This window comes from Gymnodraco acuticeps, unplaced genomic scaffold (genome assembly GCF_902827175.1).
Source record: "Gymnodraco acuticeps unplaced genomic scaffold, fGymAcu1.1, whole genome shotgun sequence".
Taxonomy (NCBI): Eukaryota; Metazoa; Chordata; class Actinopteri; order Perciformes; family Bathydraconidae; genus Gymnodraco; species Gymnodraco acuticeps.
The window spans coordinates 5,416,296-5,443,901 of record NW_022990313.1 but is presented as its reverse complement, the minus strand read 5'-3'; the positions used below and the strand labels follow the sequence as shown (position 1 = coordinate 5,443,901).

General features: G+C 41.4%; 1 protein-coding gene across 1 annotated transcript in view; it reads left to right on the top strand.

Moving 5' to 3' along the window:
* Window positions 1-3,400: 3,400 nt before the first annotated feature.
* Window positions 3,401-27,606, top strand: part of LOC117550410 (GDNF family receptor alpha-4-like) — a 52,912-nt gene continuing 28,706 nt past the window's right edge. The window contains exon 1 of the mRNA XM_034222834.1: window positions 3,401-3,898. Within this exon, the coding sequence (XP_034078725.1) occupies window positions 3,865-3,898 (34 nt within the window). The 5' untranslated portion in view covers window positions 3,401-3,864. The remainder of the gene's footprint in view (window positions 3,899-27,606) is intronic.

The following is a 27,606-nucleotide window of genomic DNA, read 5'->3' as shown; positions in this document are numbered from 1 at the left end:
GAGGGCGGAGCCTGTGTGAGATAGAACATAATCAAATCTCTAGATTTTTTGTGGAAATTGAAATCAATAATTGCCCTTTGGATGGTTCGCAAGTAAAAGTGTGTCCCCCAATAAGAACCTCAAAGTTGGCTAAAAAGTATAGAATTCAAGTGATTATTTATTAGCATATAACAATAGAAAGCTGTTAGCACAGTTACATTTCCTGTCAGTTCTTGACAGCTGAATCATTATCCTCACAGTAAACATGCTAATGCTAAGCAGGTAAAGTGTGTATTATGTTTGTCGAATTAGTTTAACATGTTAGCATGCTAACAATATAGCTGATCACCAGAGGTGATTACACTTCAGTCTGTGCAGAACATTAATGTCTGTGCTTAATGTTTTTTGACTTGTATATGTAAACCTCCAGAGCAGAGCCAGATGTGGTCACAAAGAGATTCAAGGTGCCACTGCAAAGCTTTATTGTGATGTTACAGTGCTTCTTATTTGTTGTGTTGTCACAGCGCTGCTCACCATATGTCCCTCCCTGGAGAGAGGAGGCTCTCCACTGATTAGCAGAGCAGCTTGTTGCCAAACAGGCCATGAGGTTGAATGACCTCTGGGTGGGAAAGAGTGTGTGTGTGTGTGTGTGTGTGTGTGTGTGTGTGTGTGTGTGCGTGCGTGCGTGTGTGTGTGTGTGTGCGCGTGCGTGCGTGTGTGTGTGTCATAATTAAAAGGGACTCACTGATTACAATTTGTGATTTGTAAGTGGAGCTGAAAAAGCTGTTGTTACATGAACAAAGGCATTCTGGCCCTCAACGTCTCTGTGCCCCCCTGTATATAGAGCTGGCTTATGCTTATGATTATGATGCAAAAAAAAGACAGATAGTTTGTATGATATTCTAATTACATTATCTTGTTTTTCATGTTGTTAGTGAGACTAAGCTTGCAGATGCTCATCCATAAAACTGTTCGCCATCGCCGCTTCTTCCATCACCAATTATTGAAATAGCATGTGAGCAAATTAAATCTCACACGACGGATGCACTGTGTTTATTAGAGACAGGGTTGTACTTGTATGTATGCATGTGTACTTGCACTTTGTGTTACTGCTATTTATGGTTGGTCAGCCATAAAAGTGTCTCCTCCAGCTCCTCTCGTCTCCATGTAAGCAATCATCCAGTCCAGCAGTGCACCTAACGGCCCTCAGCACCGCTCTGCACCAAACCACTCACCACCCCCCCCCCCCCCCCCCCCAGCACTGACATGACTGGAAAGCATTAGGCACAAAAAAAGACACCTGCATGGATTCAAATTTGCTCAAACTTGGAAATGGAGTCAAAACATACACACAAGACTGTTGCTCCAAAATGGATTCTCCATATGTTTGCTGTTGAGCAGGAACTTTAAACAATTGAAACCTACTTCATCGCAGTTGGTATAGTATCCTTCATAAAGTCAAATACTTGCATCTGTCTCGGCCAATCGGCTAGCTACTCCCTAACAACGATTTGGACCTCTCAACAAAAACAGCTGTCTGCTATCATGGCTCCAAAACAGTGAAACATTGACATCAGAAAGTCTATCCGTCGCAGACTGAGATTTCTGAGATGACTTCCCACAGACTGAGATATATGTGTTTACTCCATATAACTCTGTAATAGAAAAATATTATACTCACTTACTTACTTTAATAATATCATTGTGTGATTCTTATTTGCTAATGTTTATCTATATTTACTACGTCTCACATTTCTTAGCTAAGCTTGGGAAAGAAGATTTGTTGCAATGTTGTTAGTTACACCAACAGTATGACCTTCAACTCAGTTGAATTGAGAACATCCTGATATGGCCTCCCTAAACTTCCAGAATGCTCCTTTCATTATCACCAAGCTCAACCCCTCCCTTTCTCCTCTCTCTGTGTTTAAATACAACTCAAACACTTTCTGTTGGGATCTTCTTGCGTTTTCTGCTCATGTGTTGTCACATTGGGAACATGCTTGTTCAGTTACTGTACTTGTTACTGGCTCCTCACACCTTTAAAGCTGACTTATTAACATACTATCATGTCATTTCATAAAAGTGTTGTGAAAGTAACAATTAAAAACACTTTTATAAATAGCAGCCGGTGCAGTTTCCTCTAATATTGTCATTGCAGGGAAGTTACCATCGTATCTGTACAGAGAATAAACCAGGATGAAAAAAGAGTTTAGCCAAATCAATGCTATTCCATTTGAATAAGTATACAATGGAACAAACAGTTTATCCAGAGTGCACTGTTGCTGATAAAGATGTGGGAGATTTCAGTTGAGATACAGGAACAGGTACAGAAACACAAAACATCCAATCACAATGCCTCGTGTCGTTCCTCAGTCGTCTGGAGTTGAAAGTGTAGAAAGTTCACAAGAGATGATTCATGTGGAGATCATTTCACACTGCAGGCAGTGCGTGTCGTTCTTTGGTTATTCTGTTGTGGTCTTATGCCGATGAAATGAAAGTGATGCTACAGCGGTTTAAAGGACCCTCTAAATGTCCACATTATGTTGTCTCTTTAGAGAGACAACATAACTCTTAAGGCAACATGACAATGCAATGTCCATTTCATTTGTAGTTTTATCGCATTCTTGTCAGTGTCTGCACGGCATGTTGTTGTGTTCAATCGTTCAATCATAAAATGCTCAGTCAGATAAATAATATCACATTTAGTTGCAATGCTTGTGGGAATACTTTTGGTTTTGAGTAGAATCCTTTTTGAAGTCCAAAACATGCCATTCCAATGAACGGCTGGAATTTAATTCAAAATGTAACATCTTTACAATGATCGAGAAACAGCAACAGAATGTGTAAAATGCAAAACATGTTTCTTTTCTTTTTAAATAAAAGGGAATATGTTCTGTTGCAAATTTGAAAAGTACGGAAGAGGATTAGGTCCACATGTAAAAACATGTATTCAGATCTGACCAAAAGCACATTTGTTTAATCTTTTAATTCATGAAAGCCAGAATTCAGACTTTAATCTCAGAACAAAACAAAAAGTCACTTTTGCTCTGATCTCAATACATTTGTCCCATGTGTCCCTCTTCAGTCAAAAAGCCACTTGGATGCACCCAATGAAAACATATCAAGGAAAGTTAAATAAAAACATTAAAAATCTACTTTAAATCTAGTATTTATTCACTTATAGCGAGCTCAGTATGTGTCCGTATTGCCTTGGGATGATGGCGATGATGATGATGATGATGATGATGATGATGATGATGATGATGATGATGATGATGATGATCTAAGGAGGAGGAGAAGGAGCAGGAGGAGGAGGAGGAGGAGGAGGAGGAGGAGGAGGAGGAGGAGGAGGAGGAGGAGGAGGAGGAGGAGGAGGAGGAGGAGGAGGAGGAGGAGGAGGGATATCTCCAGTTAATAACCCCAACCGCTCTGCTGTCAGCATCATGCTCTCAGAATGTACCGGGACCCCCTCAGCGGAGCTGCGTCGTGATGAGTGTCCGCGGGCAGAGCAGCAGCCCGGTGCCGCGTCACATCCCCTTCATCTGACCGAGTCCTGCACGCGGCGCTGCGCGGTGTGATCCGGAGCTTTGGCACACACACACCAAGCCTCTCTCTGGAGCTTTCTTTGCTCCGACACATCCCTCCGAGGCTTCTCCTTCCGTCCTCCTGGGGATTTGAAACTTGAGCGACTTTTCCGCCGCAGGCAGAGAACAAAAGGCGGACGCACGGAGAAGTGTCGGAGCGGTCAATGTAGCGGCGGGCTGCGGTCAGTCTGCGGGGCGCACAGCGGTGCCGCGGAGAAGAGACGCACCAAGTCCCGTCCAAACACACCCCCCCCCCCCCCCCCCCCCCACCCCCCCCCCCGGAGTCCCGGACACCGCGAACATGCTTCTCCTCGGGATTGCAATCTTCCTCTCAGGTAGGTTCAGTGATTATATCATGATAATATAAGGGGGGACTCTTTGGGGTCTTTGTCTGATGATGAAGTTGCGCAGACAGGATGGAGAGGGGTCACACTCCACTGGCTCTCTCACTATTATCTCGGAAGTAGAGAGCCTCTTTTTGTTATCTTCACTCCTCTGAGGTGCATTTTGTGGCTCGTTTGGTCAATTTCACGCTCCTGGAGCCACGGGGATGGAGAGAACTGGTTTTCCTCCCAATTTGGGTGAAAATAAAATATATTGGCTGGTACTGACTTTTTAAATCCTTGAGTATAATGCTGCCTCAATAGTTCAGTGTTAATCTGAGTTTAGTTTAAAGATAATCTGATCTGTTCTCCCAGAGCGCCAGCAGGCTACGCCCTTCCATCAAACTCTCTTGACATGTGGTTTGTTGGATTTCACTTTATTTTCTCATGTACGATGTTTAGAGGAGAGCTTGATTTGACTCAGTTTCGAGGATAGATGTGTTGGACTACTTTTTTATTGCATGAATTCAAACAGCTGGTCCTCCAGGAAACTAAGTACAAATCGGGCACGAAATGCATTTGTTTCAGTGGTCCATTGTTTGTTTGAATGAATGAAGGCATTTTCCTTTATTTTTGGATATTTTTTATATCTGTAGTGGACCATCAAAGATGGATAGATTTATTTTCACTCTGATCGTAACTATTTCATGATGTTTGGAGGAAATTCTTCCGTATACTATATATCCCTATATAATATTTGTTGTGGTTTATGCCAAAAAAGATTTCAATAAATGGAAAGCACCTTTGCTGCATCCCTACATGAAGTGGTTTCTTATGCAGAGATAATTAAAACAATTTGAATTAAAAACCGAACATAAATTGAGCTTTATGTTATTGAATAATGGTTCTTGACATTCACGGCTCATCCAGTGACGCACAGACAGGTGGGGCAGTCCGATGATGACCTCGTTACGTCTCTTTGTCTCTCAGTGTGTGTGTTGGGTCAGTGTGTTCGGGCGCCTGTGTGTGAGTGAGTGGTAAAGGCTTGTAAAATACAAATAAAAAGGTTTTTACAGCTCCACAAACCTTCTCTTTTAGACAACTTCTCCATTGTTGAAGGCACAACAGGGGGCTGTGGGGAAGACCACCATGATGTGTTGAGGGTCACGGGCAAGTGTGAGCCACAGAGCTAAAGGGGGTGTGTTTCAGTTTATCTGACATACATTACAGTCTGGTAAATGGGTCCCTCAAAGCAGGCTCAACAGTTACAATCTCTCATTCCTGCTGATGTTGATGCAGCCCATCAAACAAATGAAATGTGTTTAAAGGTTGGCCATGGAGTTTGTGCAATAGGGCGTCAGTGTCAGTATGTTGTCTGTGTATACGTGTATGTGCACACTGTGTACATGTACATAAGTCATGTGTGAGTATGCTATTGTCTTTTATTGTGTCTCTGTAGTATTTATGATTTCTGATCAGTTGTGGAACTGCTGGACAGAGTCAAAAGCAGATTTCCTCACGAGGACAATAATATGTATCATATCGTCTTAAGGGTAAGGGTAAGGGTCAGTGTACAGAGTGCTAAACACAGAAACAAATATAGATGTGTGGTCTAAGGCGAAGAGTGGTCACAACCAAACACAAATGGCAAATATGGTAAACCCCTCAAAGTCAGCATTCACACATTTAAACAGAGACAGAAGCTGCCATACAGGTGCACATGCTCAAAAACACTAACATTCACACACACACACACGCACACACACACACACACACACACACACACACACACACACACACACACACACACACACACACACACACACACACACACACACACACACACACACACAGACAATTTATTGGGAGCAATTTAGGGTTTAGTATCTCTTACGACCCTCTACCTCCTGAGCCAAGGTCGCCCCCAAATACTTTTGACTGAAAATCATAATCATAGCTATAAATGATCATAATCATGTGGAGGACAGATTCGGTTAGAAATACTTTATTGATCCCAATTTGGGATTTGTTTTTGGATAACATTTGATTGGACACATTGTGGGTAGATGAAGGTTTGTTTCACTCAAGGATAAAGCTGATTTAATCATTAATCAATGTTCAAAAGTAGGATTAAACAGGAAGAGGTTAATAAGCATAACACATCTCAATGTGGTGCTCTGTTTTATCCTGTTGATGGGTCTCCAGCAGGGCTCCTCGTATCCGGCTGCTGGTCAACATGTTTCTTTTTCTTAAAAGTGTTCCTTAGTTGCAGTAATTTCAATTTATTTAGCAATTATTCTAACTGTCGATGGCAGCTATTGGACGGTTGAAGACTGACAGGCAGGCTGATAGTGTGTAAGTGTGAGAATACAAATCTTATAGTTTACACACACCCATTTCAGATGTGTGTGTTTATCATGTTTAGGATATGTTTTATCAAATCCTTTTTCTACTTAATTTTCCATACAGCTGGTGCCAGTTCGTCCCCCCCCCACACACTTTGTTTGATATCAGTGCAGTAGCAGGGCTAATGGAATTCCCCCACAGTGCATTGTGTGAGTGTGTACTGCAGCAGGCTGTGTTCATTAGCCGTGTTAATGATGGTCCAGCTTGTAGTGACACTGTAATGTTGAGTGACAGGTCCCCATACCCCCCCCCCCCCCCCCCCCCCATGTCACTGTCTCAGGTTTACCTGTCACCCCCCCCCCCCCCCTTAAAGCTTTCAGACTTGTGCTGATTTTCTTTTTTTTAAATCTCAATCTAAATTCCCCCTCGGATTCTGTGGCGCGTCAGAATAAATTGTTCAATTCGTTCAATGAGGAAGTGCAGTCAACCGACGCCGGTGTGCAAACACATTTGGCGCGGCGGTTGTTGACGTCTTATCGGAGCGCAGGCAAGTGTGCATGTTTGTGTGTGTTTTTACTGGGGGGGGGGGGGGGAGCTTTGAGACAGGGCTAATTTTGTCTACAAACCCCCAGTGGATTTATAAAGGCCTAAACTAATACTGATCCTTTGGAGCGGCCCACTCTTTGGATCAGGATCCCTCCTCAGAAAAGTGTTGGCAGGGAGACGGGGTTCAGGGGGAGTGGCTGTACCCGTAGGATAGAAAAGGGGGAAGTGACGTCTGACTCAGAGGTCGCGCGGCTGTGGAGAAGAACGTGTTGCCCACATTCTGTTACTGAGTTTAGGCTAGTTAGCTAGCAGGTTTATTGTTTTGGGTGCAGTCACTTTTGCCTCCACTTGCTGTTCAAATAAATGTTGAAAGAAAAAGTCAATCTGTTTACAGTTCTGTTTCATATGGGTGTTGAGAGATGTATCCATAGATTTAGTCCCTAATTTTGCTCTCAAAGTGCACCAGATGGATGCATTTAACTTCAACATTTTAAAACAAATCTTCCCGGGGGAGCTTGCCCCCGGACCCCCCTAGAGGAGGTGAGGTCCACCCCTTGCCCACACCCCCTGTCAAATTGTCCCACCCACATTGAGGATGCTTCCTACGCCCATGTTTTATTCCATGCGTCAAGTCAGGCAAATTGGGTCCAAATGTTATTGCGTTAACATTAAAATCACTAAATATATGCTGTAACTATTTTGCTCTAGGCAACTCAAGGGCTCAGGTAATGTGATTACTATATGAATAATGGTCCAAAATAACATAAAATGCATAGGGTTTTTTGTTAAGTAACATACTTTCGTCGCCGGCCGGCCGATACATGCCGCGCATTAAGTGGGCCTGTCTGTCAATTAATCCCCGGGCCACTTTTTCCCCCCAGTCCGCCCCTGCTCAGAGGCTCAGCTTCTCACTCACAGTGACAGGTCATATTGGCAACATAGTGTCCTAAATCCTAATGAGTTCTGACATTCATAACATGTTTATCTTCAGTTTTCCAGAACCACAAATCTGAAACAAATGTGTTAGTAGGACGAATATTATGTACCATAGTTTAATTGAATTATCTCAGTACAACAATGAAATCCGCTTAAGGGAGATTCAGGCCAGAATAATTGCAGACCAGGATGTCTTCAGTAACATTCCATCTATAAGTGTTGCAACCATTGACCAGGTGTTAAAGAGGCACCACCTCAGAATGAAACAGACCTATAAGGTTCCTTTTGAACGCAACTCTGACCGTGTGAAGGAGTTAAGGCACCGGTATGTACAGGTCAGGACCTCAATCACAGTGATGGCTTGCCTATATTTTTAGTATGTCGGACTGCTTACAGTAATGTAAAACGGTCCTCTGTTTGTTTCATTTTCTTTAGCGAATGATGGAGCTGGAAGGCAATGCATTACCACATGTTTTTGTATATGTGGATGAAGCAGGCTTGAACCTCTCCAAAGTGAGGAGACGTGGGAGGAACCTTATTGGGCAAAGAGCAACAGTCTTTGTTCCAGGCCAAAGGGGAGGAAACATAACATTGTGTGCGGCTATCTCGACACAAGGCGATCAGTAAAGCTATATAGATCTCATTCTCTGCTTTACTGCTGATTCACATCATTTACCCATGTTGTTTTTTTCCAGTGTATTGCTATTCATCTTTTGTTTCTGTTACGGTGCTCTTCTGAAAATGAGACATAGAACAATGACATAGTTACAGTAACATACTCTTTTTCCTATATGTAAGTTTGTTTCTCCCAACTTGTCAGTTTTCCGTTCAGTTTCCAATATCGATAGCTTGAGGTTTGTGTATTGATGATTGTAGTCAGTATTTAGTGTGCCACTTAGTAATGACTGTTCAAATAGTCTTCTAATGAGCTGACGAATGTTTGTTTTTGGAGAAGGTATCTGGTTTTGGAAGGGGTATTTTTAGTTTTGAGTGCCTTAGAGCACTTTGCAAGAAATGTATATTGTTATGGTAGAATGTGTTATTATGGTGACCGGAGTTTCAGTTATGAAAACACATTTGTCTCATTAGAGGACAATTTGTTCTGTTTCGATCGACTTATTCTTTTTTGTGACCAGTATTTTCAGTTTTGTTCATGTAAGTGCATTTTGCAAAAGATATTCAGAGTTATGGCAAGTGTGTTTCTGTTTAGATGGCTATGTTCTTGTTTTGAAGAAATGAATTTTGATTCTAAATAGTGGGTTTAGCAATTGAGAAAAACTGTGATTTACAAATAATGAATTCATTAATAATGGGTTGGTTGTTGGTTCAAATCCCAGTCCCTGCAGTCAACATGTATTTCTTATGAATTTAGTGTGATACACAAAGACGCGATAAAACAAATGATACACAGGAAATTGAGATTAGCAAAAACCATAATAGTAATTTACAAATGCTGATATACGAGTTGTAAATTAGAGACACAGACATCGGTTTTTTTGTGTTAATCCTTATGAGTCTTCTCCAGCCATAAGCTTCACCAAGGTCAATGCAAAACATGTGTGGACCCATATATATGCAAGCTTACCCTCTGACAATAGCAAATACTTTGGAATTACTTAAAACATTACAAAATGTCCCACTTTGAAATGTTGGAGAGCAGAAGGAGCTCCTTCCGAGCCACAGAAGACGTTTGTCAAAAATGAATGAAATTAGTGACTGGTATATAATACATTTTTATATAATATTTAGAAATGACCTCATCTGAACACACACACACACACACACACACACACACACACACACACACACACACACACACACACACACACACACACACACACACACACACACACACACACACACACACACACACACACACACACACACACACACACACACACACACACACACACACACACACACACACACACACACACACACACACACACAGGTGTCAGGCTCTAGGCCATCTCCCGGTGCTAACATACCTATTACTGATCGCACTGGAGAGAGAGAGAGAGAGAGAGAGAGAGAGAGAGAGAGAGAGAGAGAGAGAGAGAGAGAGAGAGAGAGAGAGAGAGAGAGAGAGAGAGAGAGATGTCTTATCTGTATTGATCTCCAGTGACAGACGACGACGTCTATGAAGAGCAATGAGGCCGGACAAATGAGCATCATAAACCTGCTCTAATGATAAGTGTGAGGCTGCTCAGAGTACGAGAGGCTGTATCCTGGTCAGAGGAGGGAGAGAGAGAGAGAGAGAGGGAGAGAGAGAAGAGAGAGAGAGAGAGAGAGAGAGAGAGAGAGAGACAGACAGACAGACAGACAGACAGACAGACAGACAGACAGACAGACAGACAGACAGACGACAGACACAGACACACAGACAGACAGACAGACAGACAGACAGAAGACAGGACAGACAGACAGACAGACAGACAGACAGAGAGGACAGACAGGACAGACAGACAGACAGACAGACAGACAGACAGACAGACAGACAGACAGACAGACAGACAGACAGACAGACAAGACAGACAGACAGACAGACAGACAGACAGACAGACAGACAGAGAGACAGACAGACAGACAGACAGACAGACAGACAGACAGACAGACAGAAGACAGACAGACAGACAGACAGACAGACAGACAGACAGACAGACAGACAGACAGACAGACAGACAGACAGACAGACAGACAGACAGACAGACAGACAGACAGACAGACAGACAGACAGACAGACAGACAGACAGCACAGACAGACAGACAGACAGACAGACAGACAGACAGACAGACAGACAGACAGACAGACAGACAGACGACAGACAGACAGACGACAGACAGACAGACAGACAACAGACAGACAGACAGACAGACAGACAGACAGACAGACAGACAGACAGACAGACAGACAGACAGACAGACAGACAGACAGACAGACAGACAGACAGACACACAGACAGACAGACAGACAGACAGACAGACAGACAGACAGACAGACAGACAGACAGACAGACAGAGAGACAGACAGACGAGAATTAGAAGTATTTGAGCTAAATTAAATCCATCTTCGTTCTCCTGTCACATTTAATGAAAAACGAGAAACTTACCTGGCCTCCATACCTGGTTACATCTGAACTGTGTGTGTAGGTGTGTGTGGTGCATATGTGAGTGTGTGTGTGTTTGAAAGTGCTGTCCTCAAAGGGAATGCTGTATCTAAGGGGATAGTCTGGAGGTCTTCTGTGTGTTTTGTTGATAACTGGGATTTGGAACCCAAACACAGGGGCGGCAGATGGTGTGTTGGCTTCTGCTTCCGTGCCTGTGTGTGTGTGTAAAGTGTGTGAAGGCATTATATTGAGTGCTGTGTGAGTGTGTGTTGGTGTGTCCAACTCTAACTCAGAACAGGACATTGGTCCCTGAAGGTAGCGCTGCTCTCTGTGGTCAGAACCAGGGCTGATCCCAGTTCAGCTGCGGCAGGACCTCAGGCCCATCTGCCATCACGATGACAGATGTGTCGGAGACTGGCTTCAGATCTGTGGCTGCACCCACAATCCCCAGTTAGTCTCCCACTGACTGCCAGACATTTAGTTGGGTTCTTCAAATCCTTAATATGTTTGGAAACACATTCAATCCAATGTGTTTTCCCTCACAGTAACAGTATGTAGCAGTAAACGAGGCACCAAACCACATGTTGTACACAGCTGTCTGAGGCATTGTCAGCACTGCAAAAACTCAAACCATGACTTTAATTAAATGTATTATGTGATTTTTCACATAGCTGTGTTAACTGTCATTATTATGTGCATCAAATCCCCCATTGATTTGTAGTTTATGCGTTCCGTTGTTGACTTGGTTTTTGGAGCCAGAAGTGACATTAAAGGATGTAGCTATAGATGGAAGCAGCACTACGTCACTGCCAGGCCAAATGGCAGCCCCGCCCACTAATCAGTGAAAACAAAGAATTGGCGCCGTGCAGAATTTGTTTTGTGTATTATTATTGTAGTGTTAGTAAACACTTCCTCAAAGCAAATGATGGTAATAAGGTAAAAGTCTATCGTCAAAAAAACCACTTAAAGTTAAAGTCCAAGTAGTGACAGTAGATGCTGCATTCAAATAATAAAGTAAATGCCAGTTGAAGTGTTGCCTGCCACTCATCCACCGTCAGACTGCCAAGACATCAATCCTCTATTGCTTCTAATTTCACTTTATGTCGATGCCTTTCATCTATCTCCAACATTGTTTAATTGTTTGCCTGACTGACTATTGTCATTGGGTTCCATGTATATAAAAGATGTGATCAAAAACTCAAAATCTGTATTCACCACCAGCCAAATGACAGCGAGTGTTTTCACCCAAAAGGGGCGGAGACATGACGTAGAGGGAGGTACCCGGATGGGTTGCTCTCATCTATACTACTCAATGCTGAAAGAGACAGTTTAAAGGTGGGGTAGGTCATTTTGGAGAAACCAGCTCGAGTGCGCTAGAGTTTGAAAATACACAGCCGGAAAAAATCTGCCACTTCCTTACAGAGCCCCTCCTCCAACACACACGAACGCGCACATGACCAATGAGGGCACGAGATAAGTGTGTGCACAGATGGAAGGCTGACAGGCAGGTAGGCCATCCAGTTACTTTAGCCGGGCCGGCTCAGATGATTGGTCGTGCTTTTTACAGTACCACAGCTTCCACAGATGACATTTCTTTATGGATTTGTTGTCAAAGCACTTCAGATATTCATTGCTATCGGGATGTTAAGAGCATTCCATGGAATATAACAAAAAGTGTATCTCGAGCCGGTATCTCAAACTTACCTACCCCACCTTTAAGGCAAACAAACAGACTCATACAGACTTGTTTCTGCAACCAGGGAAGCTGCCTCCACAGAAAGCACGGTCCAGGTTCTGGTCTGATAGTCAACTAAGGAGCAGGATTTCTTCTTCCTCCTACATGTCCAAATCGATTGACCCGTTCTCAACACATGTTGCATTGCTTTTGCCTTTTTAAGCTTTGAGCAGTGGTGGGCTTTGCTTTTTAGTGCCATGACAGTCAGCACCCTGCTGTGTTGTGAACAAAGCAAGGTCTGTCTTAAAGCCTGACTCTTTTCTAGTCTTTGTCTTATAAAAACAATAAGCAGTCCCACTCTGCCCAGACACTGGGACTGGATGCATGAGCTCCTTTAGTAGACAAGGACACGGAAGAATGTAAAATGACATTCATGTGTGTGAGACCTCTGCAACCATTCAGACAGTATCCATTATGTTGCTCTTTGATCACAATTACACTCTTTGTGGCTCCTCTATTACCTCCGCTTTTCATAAACAAGGAAGTGAGGGAAAGAGAACTGGAGGCTTCGTGATTCAGAGCCTCTGAGAGTGTGTGTGAAATTCAATTAGAATTGTGCAGGTGACACTGACTGTACCAAGGGCTCTGGTTCATCTGGGGGGGGCAAAGCTCATGTTGTTGGTGTTCTGCAAACTGCTTCACTTCATTTATTATGCTGCAAAACACATTTGACCAATATGATGATGTGTTTTAATCTAGGAAACAGTCACTCAGACTCCAATTACTGGTTTTTAACTCAAGTGTTTGCTAAGGAAGAGCAGAATAGGGAGTCTAAGTCCTCTCAGCGACCCTTAGATGACCTCTAATAACAGACTGCTACACACAGTCCCACCAGCCATGACTGGGCATGGATGAACTCATTCTGCAAGGCTTTTGTGTTGCATTCAAGTGGAAATAGACTTTTAACCACCCTTCCCAAGATTTTCCAAGTGATGCAATTGCTGGTGAACCGAAGCTAAGATTGCTTTCTGTTTCCCTCACAGAATACTACTATTGACAAGTTTAGCGACCTATACAGACCATAAGGCAACAAAACAAGAAATATTTTGAATTTCATGATTTTCTGACACAACCCTTCTGACCAAAGTTCAGGCTGTGTCCATGTTTTGTTGTTGTTGCACCTTGTGCAAGGAGCCCGACACAACCACTAAGATTTATGCAAATATAAACATCAACAATATGCATGGCGTCATCTGGTGACTTTTAGAAACCTTTGGTGCTTTTGCTGCTTCTTTTATTGGACATAGAGTTGGCAACACTGCACAGGACAAACCGCGGCTTTATGCCTTAAAGGGAGCCTCAATTTTCTACGAGGTGGTACCCACTGGAAGTCAGAATTACACGGGGAATACTCACAGGGAACCCAGCTAAACACAGGTAGTGTCATTATTCAACCCTGTCTTCTAAAAATGATATTCCCACAGAACTAAACTGCATTCTGAATTACGTTTAGCTAGAAACGTATTTACTCCCACGTTACGTTTGTTATAAACGTATCTTAAATACGTTTATTTTCTACATATCTTTGCCATTTATTGTCTTGCTTATAATAATGATAATAGTCATTTATAAATATCATTTTAGAGCACACCTTTGAAATCGAGAATCGGGCTCGATATATGGTTACATTAAAATCAGTAGGCGAGGCTGTAATTTCGGCAGCTGTTACTCTCATGAGCGAGGCAGAAAATAATAGTTTTAACATGCCAAAAAGCTGCTGTGTCGTTTATTGCACCTCAAACATTAAAACAAATCCAGAGTTACTTGTTTCTGTACTTCCTCTAAGAAGAAAGGACAGTAAAAGAAGAGCTCTGTGGCTTCAGGCTTGATCGCCGTTCAAATGACAGCGTTGGTTTCCCCAAAAGTGGGCGGGGCTGTAAAGTGACGCAGATTTTACTATCATCTATTATTCAAAACCATTCTATTTATTCTAACGTAAATTACATGCCAGTGTTTTATGTTTTTATTTATTTGTTTTTATTTTAAATCGTATAATGTCGGACTTTTTTTGTCGTCTGTGAGGAAAATAAATGGGGTTTAGAGCCTCAAAATACTGAAATCTGTATTTTTTAAAATCTTTTCCTTCTAATTTGTTATTCTTTTCTAAATAACACACTGTTATTTACTCAACCATAACACACAATTATCCTTGTTTTTATTTATTTGTTTAATTCTATAATCTTGGGCTTTTTAGCCGTAAATAAAGTCACCGGAAACAGACGGGACATTTCGAGATTTAGGATGGCCGAAGACACTACACTACCCATAATCCCCAGCTATCGTTTGGGACTACAGTCCCGTTGACAAACCCCGTGATGTTGGAGTGGCAGTGCGCCAAGGTTACGCCGAGCGTCAAGCTCTTTGAAATGGAACGAAACCACGGCAGACTATTCAAAACTGGACTCGAACGCCCCCCGAGAAATACACATGCTGGCTATTGTGTTTCGCAACATGTTCTCTATGGCACGTCTCTACTGGGAATTGTAGTTTTAAAAGACGTTTTTCCAAAAATTAGAAGTTGCCAGTATTAAACTGTGTACAGCCCTGGAGGTTTAGGCGATAGGAAACACATTGGTGTGTACACATTTAAAACATGTAATTACTAAATGGGTGAAAATTGCTTGTATCCATAATGGGCAGCATTAATATATACCCACATGACAGCTCATTGTTACGTTGTAATTCTCCACTACAAATCAGAGGTTAACCTGGTATTTTTACTTCACTACATTTAGTTTAGTTACTTTGCAGATTCTGATTAATGATGTGAAATATAAACAACCCTTAAATCAGACTTTAGTTACACCTGAGTAAAATTCAGGAAGGTGATTGTCAAGTGCCAACAATCAGGAGAGATATTTGATAGGTGGTGCTTGAGAAGACTAAACATGTATCTGCAGATCTCTATAAAGTATATTCATTACTCGTTATTCTCTACTAATAGTTAATTAAAAACTGTATAATGGCTATTTTGCACATCCCTTTCAAGATTTCAAGATGTTCTGGTTTCTTGATCATATACACAACTTGGGTCACAGGTTCCTCAACAGCGCATTACAAGACATCTATCAATATGTGTGTACCTCCACCATTAAACTGTCATATTCTGCACATTTCTTATTCTATCTACATACATAAGAGTATAATTAATGTGTATAATATCAGTTAAAATAAGTGCTTCAACATAGTTAACATTGCAGGAAAGCAATATATTAGACGTTAAGTACTTTGTCAGGCTTAATATTTATCTGTAGATCGATACCCCCAAAGCTTTTTTCTTGTTTAAAAGAAGACCTTAACCTAAAGTATTCTTTAATGTGTTAATAAAGGTTAATTCGTTTTTTCTGTTTTGCACATCCTCCTATTAATATCTTTGTACATCTGGCACTAAACTGTTTTATTGTAGAGATCACTTATAGTATCTTCTTGACTTTTTATATTCTATATTTCTATCACAGACCTTCTACTTTCCCCCTATGAAAGTATGTACTCTTAATATTTGTTTCATCAAATAACATTATTCAACAAAAATAATTCAATATGCTTTAACCACTAGGCGGTGCACACAAGGTACACACATCATACTAATAATAACTTTGAATTATTAGTGTAGGACACTTATGTATGTATAACATCTGAAGATGTGTAGTTTTATTCATGTTTTTACATAATTTTACAGGATATTGCTATATTATTTCACATGTTTTACTTCTAACATTAATATCTGATTTGTAAAACATCACAGACAGAAAGGTATATCTGTCATTTAATGGTAAGCTATTGAAATTGTGATTCCATAGATGTGTCTCCCATCACCCAAATCCCCTGACTATTCTCTCAACTCAGTATTTACATTCTTATATTCAAAGAAAATCAGTAATATCTTTAAAAACTACAAGTCCTTTTCTATCAGCTGTGCACCGTTATGGTGTAAATATAACCTATTATCTACCAATTGGATCAAATATAAAGGTCAGCCGAATTACTATTGATACTGCAAGGAGACGTATTTTGTGAAAAGAAATTGAAGATGTTGTTTAATTGTTGATATATTTATGATCCACGTCAAGTATTCAGTTTTGGCGGCAGTTCCTCATGTTTGTCTAGAAGTCTTCTCATCAGGGCTCCATAAATAAAGAACTACGGCAGATGTGTAATATTTAATGCAGCCGAACCGTGTATTACAATGCCGTTATGTGATGACTTCCAAAGAGAAAAGCAAGAACACTCTGAATTAGGTATTATTTTATTTTTCGTTTTCGGATATCATATCTTATTAACACCATATTGCATTGCGGCTAAAACATCCAATCAACGAGCTTCAAGCTGAGGATCTTGCGTAATCAGTTCGGTGGGTTTGTGGTGTGTATCCCATGTGTGTATCGCTCAAAATGTCCCGTCTGTTTCCGGTGACTTTATTTAGGCTAAAAAGCCCAAGATTATAGAATTAAACGAATAAATAAAAACAAGGATAATTGTGTGTTATTGTTGAGTAAATAACAGTGTGTTATTTAGAAAAGAATAACAAATTAGAAGGAAAAGATTTAAAAAAATACAGATTTCAGTATTTTGAGGCTCTAAGCCCCATTTATTTTCCTCACAGATGGGGAAAAAAAGTCCGACATTATACGATTTAAAATTAAAAAAAAGATAAAACACTGGCATGTAATTTATGTTAGAATAAATAGAATGGTTTTGAATAATAGATGATAGTAAAATCTGCGTCACTTTACAGCCCCGCCCACTTTTGGGGAAACCAACCTATCATTTGAACGGCGATCAAGCCTGAAGCCACAGAGCTCTTCTGTTACTGTCCTTTCTTCTTAGAGGAAGTACAGAAACACTGAACTCTGGATTTGTTTTAATGTTTAAGGTGCAATAAACGACACAGCAGCTTTTTGTCATGTTAAAACTATTATTTTCTGCCTCGCTCATGAGAGTAACAGCTGGAGAAATTACAGCCTCGCCTACTGATTTTAATGTAACCATATATCGAGCCCGATTCTCGATTTCAAAGGTGTGCTCTAAAACGATATTTATAAATGACTATTATCATTATTATAAGCAAGACAATAAATGGCAAAGATATGTAGAAAATAAACGTATTTAAGATACGTTCATAACGAACGTAACGTGGGAGAAAATACGTTTCTAGAAGATATGTAGAAAATAAACGTATTTGAGATACGTTCATAACGAACGTAACGTGGGAGAAAATACGTTTCTAGCTAAACGTAATTGAGAATGCAGTTTAGTTCTGTGGGAACGTAACTTTTAGGAGACAGGGTTGCATTATTCTACAGACATTACATTTAGCAGACAATCCACAGATAAAACCAATCACCCCTTTAGCATATACTGTAGTTTGCTTGTTTTCTCCAGTTAGTCTGAACATCAAGTTATTCATTACTTTAGGAAAACAGTCCCTTAAGGCATGGCGCCTTTTGAGTGGTGCAGGAATGAGTCTCTAAACCCAGGAAATACTAACAAGTGACATTTAATGTAAAAATGTTGTAAGTCACTTCCGGTTCCCTTGTCTTAAAGTCAACGTTTAAAAATGTTTATAGTTAGATGCCTGAAAAATATGTGTGTACAAGCTAAAAGATTTTAACATTTATTCAATACGTCAGTAAAAACACTCAATGATGTCGGAAGTACCTAAAGGTCACATAAACAGCAGATGCTAACAATGAATACATTTTTTATTTATTTATGTAATGCAGACAGTATTGACATGATATGATTGACCTCTGGGAAAATAATGGACTGTTGAGTGAAGACTTTATAATTTTAGGTTGATTAGACCTTTCCACACATATACGTAATGAATACTAAAACAATATTTCTGTCCTAAGTCAAAGGCAACTGAACTTTGCATGTTAATTAAAGTGGAGCTATCATGCTATATTTGAATCACATATTGTGGGGCCATGCCTATATAAAACATGTCTGTGAAGTTTTTTTTTTTCAAAATACCAAACCATTTTGGTATTTTAGCCATGCCTCATTTCGCTCTATTTGCTCTATTCCAGCCCTGTTTTTGCAAGGGCTGATTCTGTGACAAATTAGCTGCAGCTGACCACGCCCCCCTGCAAAGGAGGGGGGCGTGGCACGAGCGTCATGTTACCATGCTGTTACCATGCTGTTACCATGCTGTTACCATGCCACGGCAACCTCTCATTCCCCTGATAGGTGGAGAGTTGCCCATATAGGCGTAGCTCCCCGTTTCTGACGTCAGAACAATTTTCAAATCTGTATCAGTCTGTATCAGATCCGTTGCAGCCCCGTTTTTAGAGATTTGGGTATGGAGGAAAAGAGAGAGGGTTGAGTTTTCTGACACTTGGTGAGTTCCCTGACACACCGGGGACACATGTTCATGTATAATAGACGTACACAAGTGCATTTTGCATGATAGGTCCCCTTTAAAGTAGTTCAACCTCTACTTCAGCTTCACACTTCACAGTATAGTGCCAATGAATTATTAAACTAGCTTTCTGTTAATATATACGGATGACTTCAGTCTGCAAAACCTTGACCCCATCCATCTGAAACTGACATGGCATGTATCTGTTTATCTCATTGATGCACTCTTTTATCTCCATAGAGCTCTGTTTTCTAGCGAACTGCTTTCACCTCCGTTTTTTTCCAATTTAGGTTTGGGTTATTAAAGATGGCTGCCTTTCTTTGTCTGTTCATTCAGCTGTGGTGGCCATCACTTCACATTCCTCCAGAGCAGTATACCTTCTCTTTGTTCAAAACAAACTCCACATCGCATCTCTTCCACTTCATCACAGGGGTGGGAATACTCTCATAGAGATAAACACTTTTCTCCCCCATTCCTTCACTCTGAGTACTTCTGTGGCAAATATAAGAGGCAGATAGGTGTACCGGGAGACGGATAAGAGTATATTGTGACCAGGTAAGTCAGTGAGACGGCGCAGTTGTAATAATAGAAGTGGAGGAGCACTGTGGATTAGCTGCAGCAGCGCTTTGTGCCGTAAACTAATCCAGCAGGTTTCACATTAAATGCTACCCTGTGGCTACACTGTGATAGCACTGCTGTGTGTTTATGCTGATGTTATTACCTCCTCAGAATTGATTAGAAGGTGAAGTAGCCTCAGGTGATGTTGAGTTGACCTCTGTTGCCATAGGGTGTCTAGTGATTGATTTGTTTACATGATTATTAGTCTTGTCTTTCACAACACTATATGAGAGTGTTGAGAGGATCATGGAGGAATTCTAATGATTTCTTATTTCCATGATCAAATGTACACAAAGACGGTGCTACAATTACAGAAAAAAAATATGGCATATTACTATTATCAGGTCTGAGTTCTAAAGAGGACTTATTATGCTTTGTGTGGTGTTCCCTTCCCTGTAGTGTGGTCTATAGTGCTGCATGTAAATGGAGGTACAAGGCTCAAGTCCCTGTGTTCCCTCCAAAGGGAGTTCCTCTCCAAGGTGTCTTCAGTCTCAACACTACTTTTGTTGGTGATATTTAGTTTTGCTACACCTATGTCCAAGCTGTACAGACGCTGGCTGTCAGGATTTCAGTCCAGATGAAGCGTCACGTTTTCACAAAACCTGGAACACTCCCTGTGGTTTCTGGATGGGGAGAATGCTAAACAAACATGCACAGTCTGAATGCTGGTCCTCCTCGGGCCGCTCTCCAGACTCTTCACAGTGCGGGTGTGCAGCAGATGGCGTACTGTATGCTCATTGTGTTCAATGGGAAAACAAAGATAAACTCTCCAGCAGTGCCTGCAGACACAGAGTGGAAACAAAAGTGTTATCTTCCCTTCTGCCGCCTGCTGATGACTAACAGGTTTTGGACAATCTACCAAACTGAAGGCACCTACATGTATTCATGTACTCCCTGATCCTTTTCAATGGAGATAAATCACCGAAGAGTTTTTCTCTGACTGAACATTTTGGAGTCTGGGAAGAAAAGGGCCTTCAGCCAAAGTTCAGTTAGCTAAAGAAATGTCACTTCCTTGCCTGGCCCTCAGGCTTGGCAGAACACATACTGTGGCCTGGACTTCCTGTGGGAACGCCTCTTCAGAACTGCTAAAGAGGCCATTATTACAATTACTAGGCAACAAAACACTGGGAACCTTTTTCATTTCAGTGGGACTCACTGTGGTTCATTGGTGGGGGGGGGGGGGGGGGGGGTACCGTCTTAGAGCAATCTGTCCCAAAAGGAAAAATAACATTAGTTGGCAACTGTAGCATTCATTAGCTTTTTACTCCACCAGCATCGAAATAAGAGAATACAAATAAGTAAGGGATAACGCACCACGAGGGGCTCATTTTTGAAAAAAGAACACAACAACAGAATGATGATGGGCCACATACTAAATAAAATCTCAATATTAATAGACAATTATTTTATTGCTTTTACTAAGAAACAAAATATTCCGTTCGTCTGTGTACCAACAGCTGCGGCAACACCATTTAAGAAGAACGGCAGCACTGATGGAGGTTTTCTGTAATTGTCTAAAGTCACATTTCCTTTTGCATGAACCTTGATCGTCCTTGGCAACGGTCATTATTTTGCCTAGCAGCGGTGTGTTATCGAGTATTAACAACCTCTGAAATGTCAGAATTGACCAATTAGAATAGAGTATTCTACTAAGGCGTGTAATAATTTGATGTAAAACCTCCTTCCTCAGTGGGTTATTTGGGGTTCACTGCAATTGTCTCGCTAAGAATGCAGAGTTTAAAAATCATTTATAGTTTAAAGTGGATGTTCTGTTGATGGTGTGCTCTGTATATTCCGACAGTGTGAGCAGAGGCCGGCAGACGGCAGGTCTTTGATGAGGTTGTATTCTGTCTGACACACAGCCACAGCGCTCTGCCTTCTCTGGAATCACTCGCCTGTGTAGTGAAAAAATAAAGCTGTTTTGATAAGTGTCACAATATGCAAATAAAGATGTCAAAGTATTACATGTCATGCTGAGGAAACATATCCATAAATGAATGACACAAAAACATTTCTAGGTTAGATTTACATAACCTAGATTCATATTTGATCAATTTCATCTTTGTGAAATTAATACTTTTTTAATTTCCCCTTACTGTGGAGCAGTAAGTATGAAATATTTCTGAACACAATACATATTTATAGTATTTACATCCTGTTCACTACCAATTAATCATATTGAACATATGGGGTACATATTTTGTATTGTATTGTCTCGATCGTTTAACTACAATGTCACTCTCTCCCATCCCATTTTTTTGATTTGTTACATATAATACTTTTGTTGGACATGTGACAAGATCTTGTCCTCATTTCCCCCACTTTTTGCAGTTTCTATGCTAAGCTAAGCTAACCAGCTGTTGGCTGTAGCTTCATATTTACTGCAGTGGCGGAGCTGGGGGGTGGCTGGGGGAGGCCACCCTATTGGCCACCCCAAACACCCTCACCACGGGGGCCCAAACAATTTTAGAACATTAAGAAAAAAATGTTTAAGTAACCTTTCATCATTCATCAATAATTAACATTAATATAACGTTATATTGATAATGTACTCACTACATTTACAATTCATTTAACTTATTTTCTTCCAAAAGTTAATTATCCAAAGCCTCTGTACACACCCTTCTATTTACATGTAATGGTTTGGTCCCGCCTCCAAATGGCACTTTCTAGCAGAGAGTGAGAGCATGTTGGGAGCAGGGATGCTAGTACTTACATGTGTACGATGTCTCAACGACTCACAAAGTCAGGCTTTCAAAAAGAAAAGCAAGGAGAGAAAGAAAAGAGAGAGGGACGGCGACAGTATGTCACCCAGTTTTTCAAAAGAAAAGGTGGGTGAGTGGTGGAAATTAGTCTGTTAGCTAAGCGTAGTCCATTGTAAATAATAATTGCATGTTTTTTTTTTACTAAGCTGTTAATATCTATAAAGAAAATGCAGAGGTTTTTAATTGCACTGCCCTTTTAGCTGACATTTAACAAATGCAGGTACATTTTTAGCAGCTATTCATACTAAATCAGTTGTCCCTGCCCCTGGTGCCAGGTCCAACAGATCCATCTTTAGGCTCAGCAACCCTGTCCCCCCATAATGCTGAACCTGAACAAGCTTTTCTCCCAACTGAAGGAGGTGAGCAGCATTGTGTTGAATTACTTAACATATCTGAAGGGAGACTGGAATACAAAATATATATATTAATGCTGTAAAAATTATCGCGTTAACGGCGGTAATTAATTTTTTGAATTAAATGCGTTAAAATATTTAACGCATTTAACGCATGTGCAGAATGGCCCGCCCCATACATCCCACCAGTGGCAGCGCCAGGGTATGGCTGGGGTAGGCTACACCCATACCAAGAAATGGCTTGAAAAATGATGTTAAAGTAAGCAAAATAAAGTCCGCCAACTCGCGCCGAGAATTGCACAGACAGCTGTTAGTAAGATTGATTTCAGCAGCCACTTGTCTGGAAATACCGAAGACCAGAAACGGTTTTGAAAACGTTTGTCACATAGTGATCGTCTTCTCAATAGAACATCTGTGATAATGTCTTCTGGCCAATCGGAATCAAGATAACGGTGTGGTGTTTGAAAAAACACACTCCTCAATGTCAGTTTCGGTAGTTTAATGACAAGGATGACGACACCCTGAAACAGAGCAATGCAGCAAGATAAGCTGACAAAGTACTACCTCCATGCATGTCATGACCAATACAAATATATTAAATGACACAGAGTATAGACACACCAAACAATAGTGGAAACAATCTTACATGAATGAGTGGATGAACGTCTCAACTCAAAGCGGAGTGATAGTCCACGTCCTTATCACACTCGCATACCGCATTATATGCGCATGTGTCTTCTTTACCCCGCACTCTGGCAGCGAATGCTCGGAATGTCTCATCGCGTTCCAGGCGTAACTGAAGTAGCTCGGTGCGCAGGACGCATGTAGCGACTGGGATGACAGCTAGGGAACGCATGACGGTGATTAGGTCTGGCAAGGGTCCGGAAGCGGCGTCGGGGACGGCTTTCAACAGGCTGTCTCCAAGTACAGGCCCAGCGCACTGAAACAGCTGGAAGGGGGCCTGGGCATCTCCTATGCCTGAGCCGGCGCGGAATACGTTGCAACGGCGGATGAACACGTTCCATTCCTCTATCGACACGCTCACATCAACTTTGGGCCGATCGAGTCTCGGGCCGTGAGGGGCTGGGGCCTGGGCTGGCGCGGCCATGACAAGCGCTGCGTGCTGGTGGCTAAATCCATGAATCGTCAATATAGCAATGACGTGTGCTTCAGACAAGTCTTCGGATTCGAACTCGCAGCCGGGGACAGGGCATCCAACAACGACCATGGTGTCGTCATGAAGAAACACACTCCTCAATGTCAGTTTCGGTAGTTTAATGACAAGGATGACGACACCCTGAAACAGAGCAATGCAGCAAGATAAGCTGACAAAGTACTACATCCATGCATGTCATGACCAATACAAATATATACAACGACACAGAGTATAGACACACCAAACAATAGTGGAAACAATCTTACATGAATGAGTGGATGAACGTCTCAACTCGAGGCGGAGTGAATGAACAATGTTTGAACTAAAATGGCCGCTCGGCACTACCGGGTCAGAGCACGGCATATCCAGACAGCGACTGCTGTCGCTGTCTGGATATGCCGTGCTCTGACCCGGTAGTGCCCTCTAGTGGCCGGCGATAAACTCTTCAGTGTTGTTGCAGGAAGTCCCGACGGAGAATACTTTTGCTGTAGTACAGGGGTGCACATAACTGGTACGGGTTATGTGCGTAATCTGAAATGCGTACCGTCACTTGTGTCACAAAGCGCATTTGCGTACTGACGTACTTGTGAAGCTTTTCCAGAAGGCGGTTAGATCACCGGACGACAGAGTCGGTCTCCATGTGCACAGACAGGGCTGCTGTTAACGTCGGTCTGTACAACGGAATTGTGCCAAAACTACGCCAACCGGCTGCGGAGGGAGACTCCCCCCCCCTTCACTGGAGAACTGCGCTAAAACAGCTGATCACAACGTTCACACTCTGTGGTCACGAAGTACTCCACTAGCGCGCCCCCCCCCCCCCCCCCCCCCGTCGACTTTCCTGAAGTACTCCCCCGTTGATAGAGATCAACACGTAATGAATTAAGACCCCACGGTTTGATGATTGATAGGTGTGTGGGTTGTCTTTCATTTTGACACACAGAAAAATGTTATAATAAACATACATACTGTATGTTAAATGGATATATCCGCCTTCTTTCATTTATCTTTCCATTCCCACAACAATACATAAATAAATGGCATATTTTGGACATAGTTCGAATGGTGATTAATCATGATTAATTAATTTTTAAGCTGTGATTAATCTGATTAAACATTTTAATCGTTTGACAGCCCTAATATATATATATACCTGTATATATAAAAACAAAAAGCTAACATCTCATTTCAATTATACATTTCAAACACAGTATTTTCCCACATATTTAAGTTATATTTATTTGGATTTATGCATTCATGTTGAGAATGTTCCATTCAAAAATTGTATTATTAAAAAGGCATTTGAGATCTTTTGTCAGTAATGTTAGTCTTATATGTATGGCCAGAGGGCAGGACCTATAACACATTTACTACCCAATAGCATTGTGAGGCTGAACAAAGGGTCCTTCCTTTTGACTATGTAAATGTAGTCTTTTAAAAAAACAAAACATTTACTGACTTTTTTAGGATAGCTTAAAGTGATGTTGTAAAATTACAACCGGGGGCCTTACAGGGTTAAGGGCTATTGTTTATTGTTATTTACTTTAAGATGTTTATTCTTAACCAATAATTGAATTTAAAAACTCTTATTTAAATGATGTGTGTGTGCCTCTATATTCCTGATGATACACTGAGAGAATGAGCTCATAGGGCTGCTGATCACCATAAGCTAAACAGTCTGTATATTGCACTACATTTGTATAATGTAAGCTTTGTTGTTACTTCCTGCGGGAATACGAAAAAAAAAGTTAGATATACTGAATATTATTTGATCTATTCCACCACTTAATCCCAAATAATGTAGAGGTGTGTTGTAGGTTCCTTAAATAACCCCTTATTTTATAGTGAGATGTATTTTTATGTTCATATAATAGTGATTTCAATGCCACCCCAAAATGATCACTGGTTCCATCCTGGCCACCCCACTGAAAATGTCCTGGCTCCGCCACTGATTTACTGCACATATATTTAGTATAATGGAACTGCTACCCCCGCGACCCGACCACGGATAAGCGGGAGAAGATGGATGGATGGATATTTAGTATACGACTCTTCCCATTTAACAATCAGCCATTATGCAAATAAGCATATTTACCAACATGTTGAACTATTCCTTAAACATCAGAAGGAAACTGCACAAAGGTTGAAGACATCGTCTCCGTTTACGTATGGCACGCGTTAAAATTCACACTCAGTACAACAATAATTCCTTATAATTAAAAATGTAATTGTTAAGGGCTTTAATGGTCAGAAAGTAGTATGAAGACCTTAGATTTATTGTGTTAAATTGTTTGAGATAACTGGGAATACATTTGTAGTTATTTTCAATGACATTAATTAATTTGACAAACAGTTAGTTGGCCTTTAGGGAGGGCCTTAACATAAGCCTCTGAGCTCTGACCCGAGAACTGTTTCTCTGCAAGCTTTATATATGTTTTTGCGGATGTCCATGTCATTTGTTTTTTTCATCTTTTTCTCTGTAAACAAAAGTACTCAAATCTTAGATATTTCACTCACACTTTTTTTAACACACGTTGTCAATGGCTTCTTTAATACGTACTAAGGGAGAGCTATATCCATTCTATCTATGTCTGTCTCCAGGTGTTGGTGGGGGGGGGGTTGTATTGATAAGTGTAAAATCTCTTAGCGAGTTCTGTGAATTACATTATTATAATTCCCAGCTTATATTCTGAATGCCAGATGCATATTTCTGAAGACTAAGTCCAAAATGCCCCTGAACAGTGCATTACATTTACAAATCCATTTACACAGTTAATGAATCTGTTGCCTCAGCTTAGCAACTGATCTAAATGCCAATATTTATTCTACCGTATCAGTTGGGCTCCATTGGAGCTTTTCCAACCCCTGAATTTACATTTTTGCAGTGTATGGTTTTTTACAGACATCGTACTCCCTGCACCCTTATTCAACTGTTAGACTTCATGTGTGTGACCTGAGCCGGCCATAGAGCATTAAAGGGAACATGCAATGTGTCCTCCTGTGTATCACAGATAATTGTAAAGTTTGATGATGTGTCGTTGGCATGAGACAGGAAGGCCTCTGGTCAGAGAGCGCTCGGTGTGATGTGTGGACAAAGTGAGTTGTGGCTGGGCTGCGGCGCTCCACAAAGGCTGTTTGTTCAACCAACAATGTTTTATGTATGTGGTTAGTCTTTCATCAGCACACTCAGTATTCAATTTACATACTGTCTACTGATCCGGCACTGAATGTTAAGCTGTTTATGCTCTCTCAGCCACTTTATTCTGACACCCAGATGTGTGTGTGGAAGTCTTTGTGTATGTGTGTTTCTTAGACAGATTGCTTTGCCCCCTCCGCCCCCCCCCCCCTGTGGTTGTGCAGTATTGTGTTCTGGTAGTAATGATGGGTTCTGTGCCTCCCAGTCTTCCTCCCAGCAGGACACACACATAAAAGGGTCTCTCTCAGGGCAGCCATTCCCGTGTGTGTGTATGTGTTGTTTTTCGTGATTCCGTGTGTGTGTGTGAGCATATGTGCGCATCTTTGTGTGATTCTAAGAGTCATTCTCGGCGGTGCATGCCGATTGTGCCTCATACTGTGCGCGTGTCCAACCCATCTAGGTTCAGGCTCTCTCTCTGCCTCTATCTCTCTCGCCCCGCTCCCTCACTCCCACCTCGTCCTTTTTCCATCCATCTCTCCGTTCCCCCATTTCTCCTCCCGGTATGACATTTCTGCTGTCCTCACACAACTTCTCTGCAATTTCCCTATGCATATCAGCTATTGGATTTGACCAGGGAAGCCTTTCCTTTTTGCTATTGCAA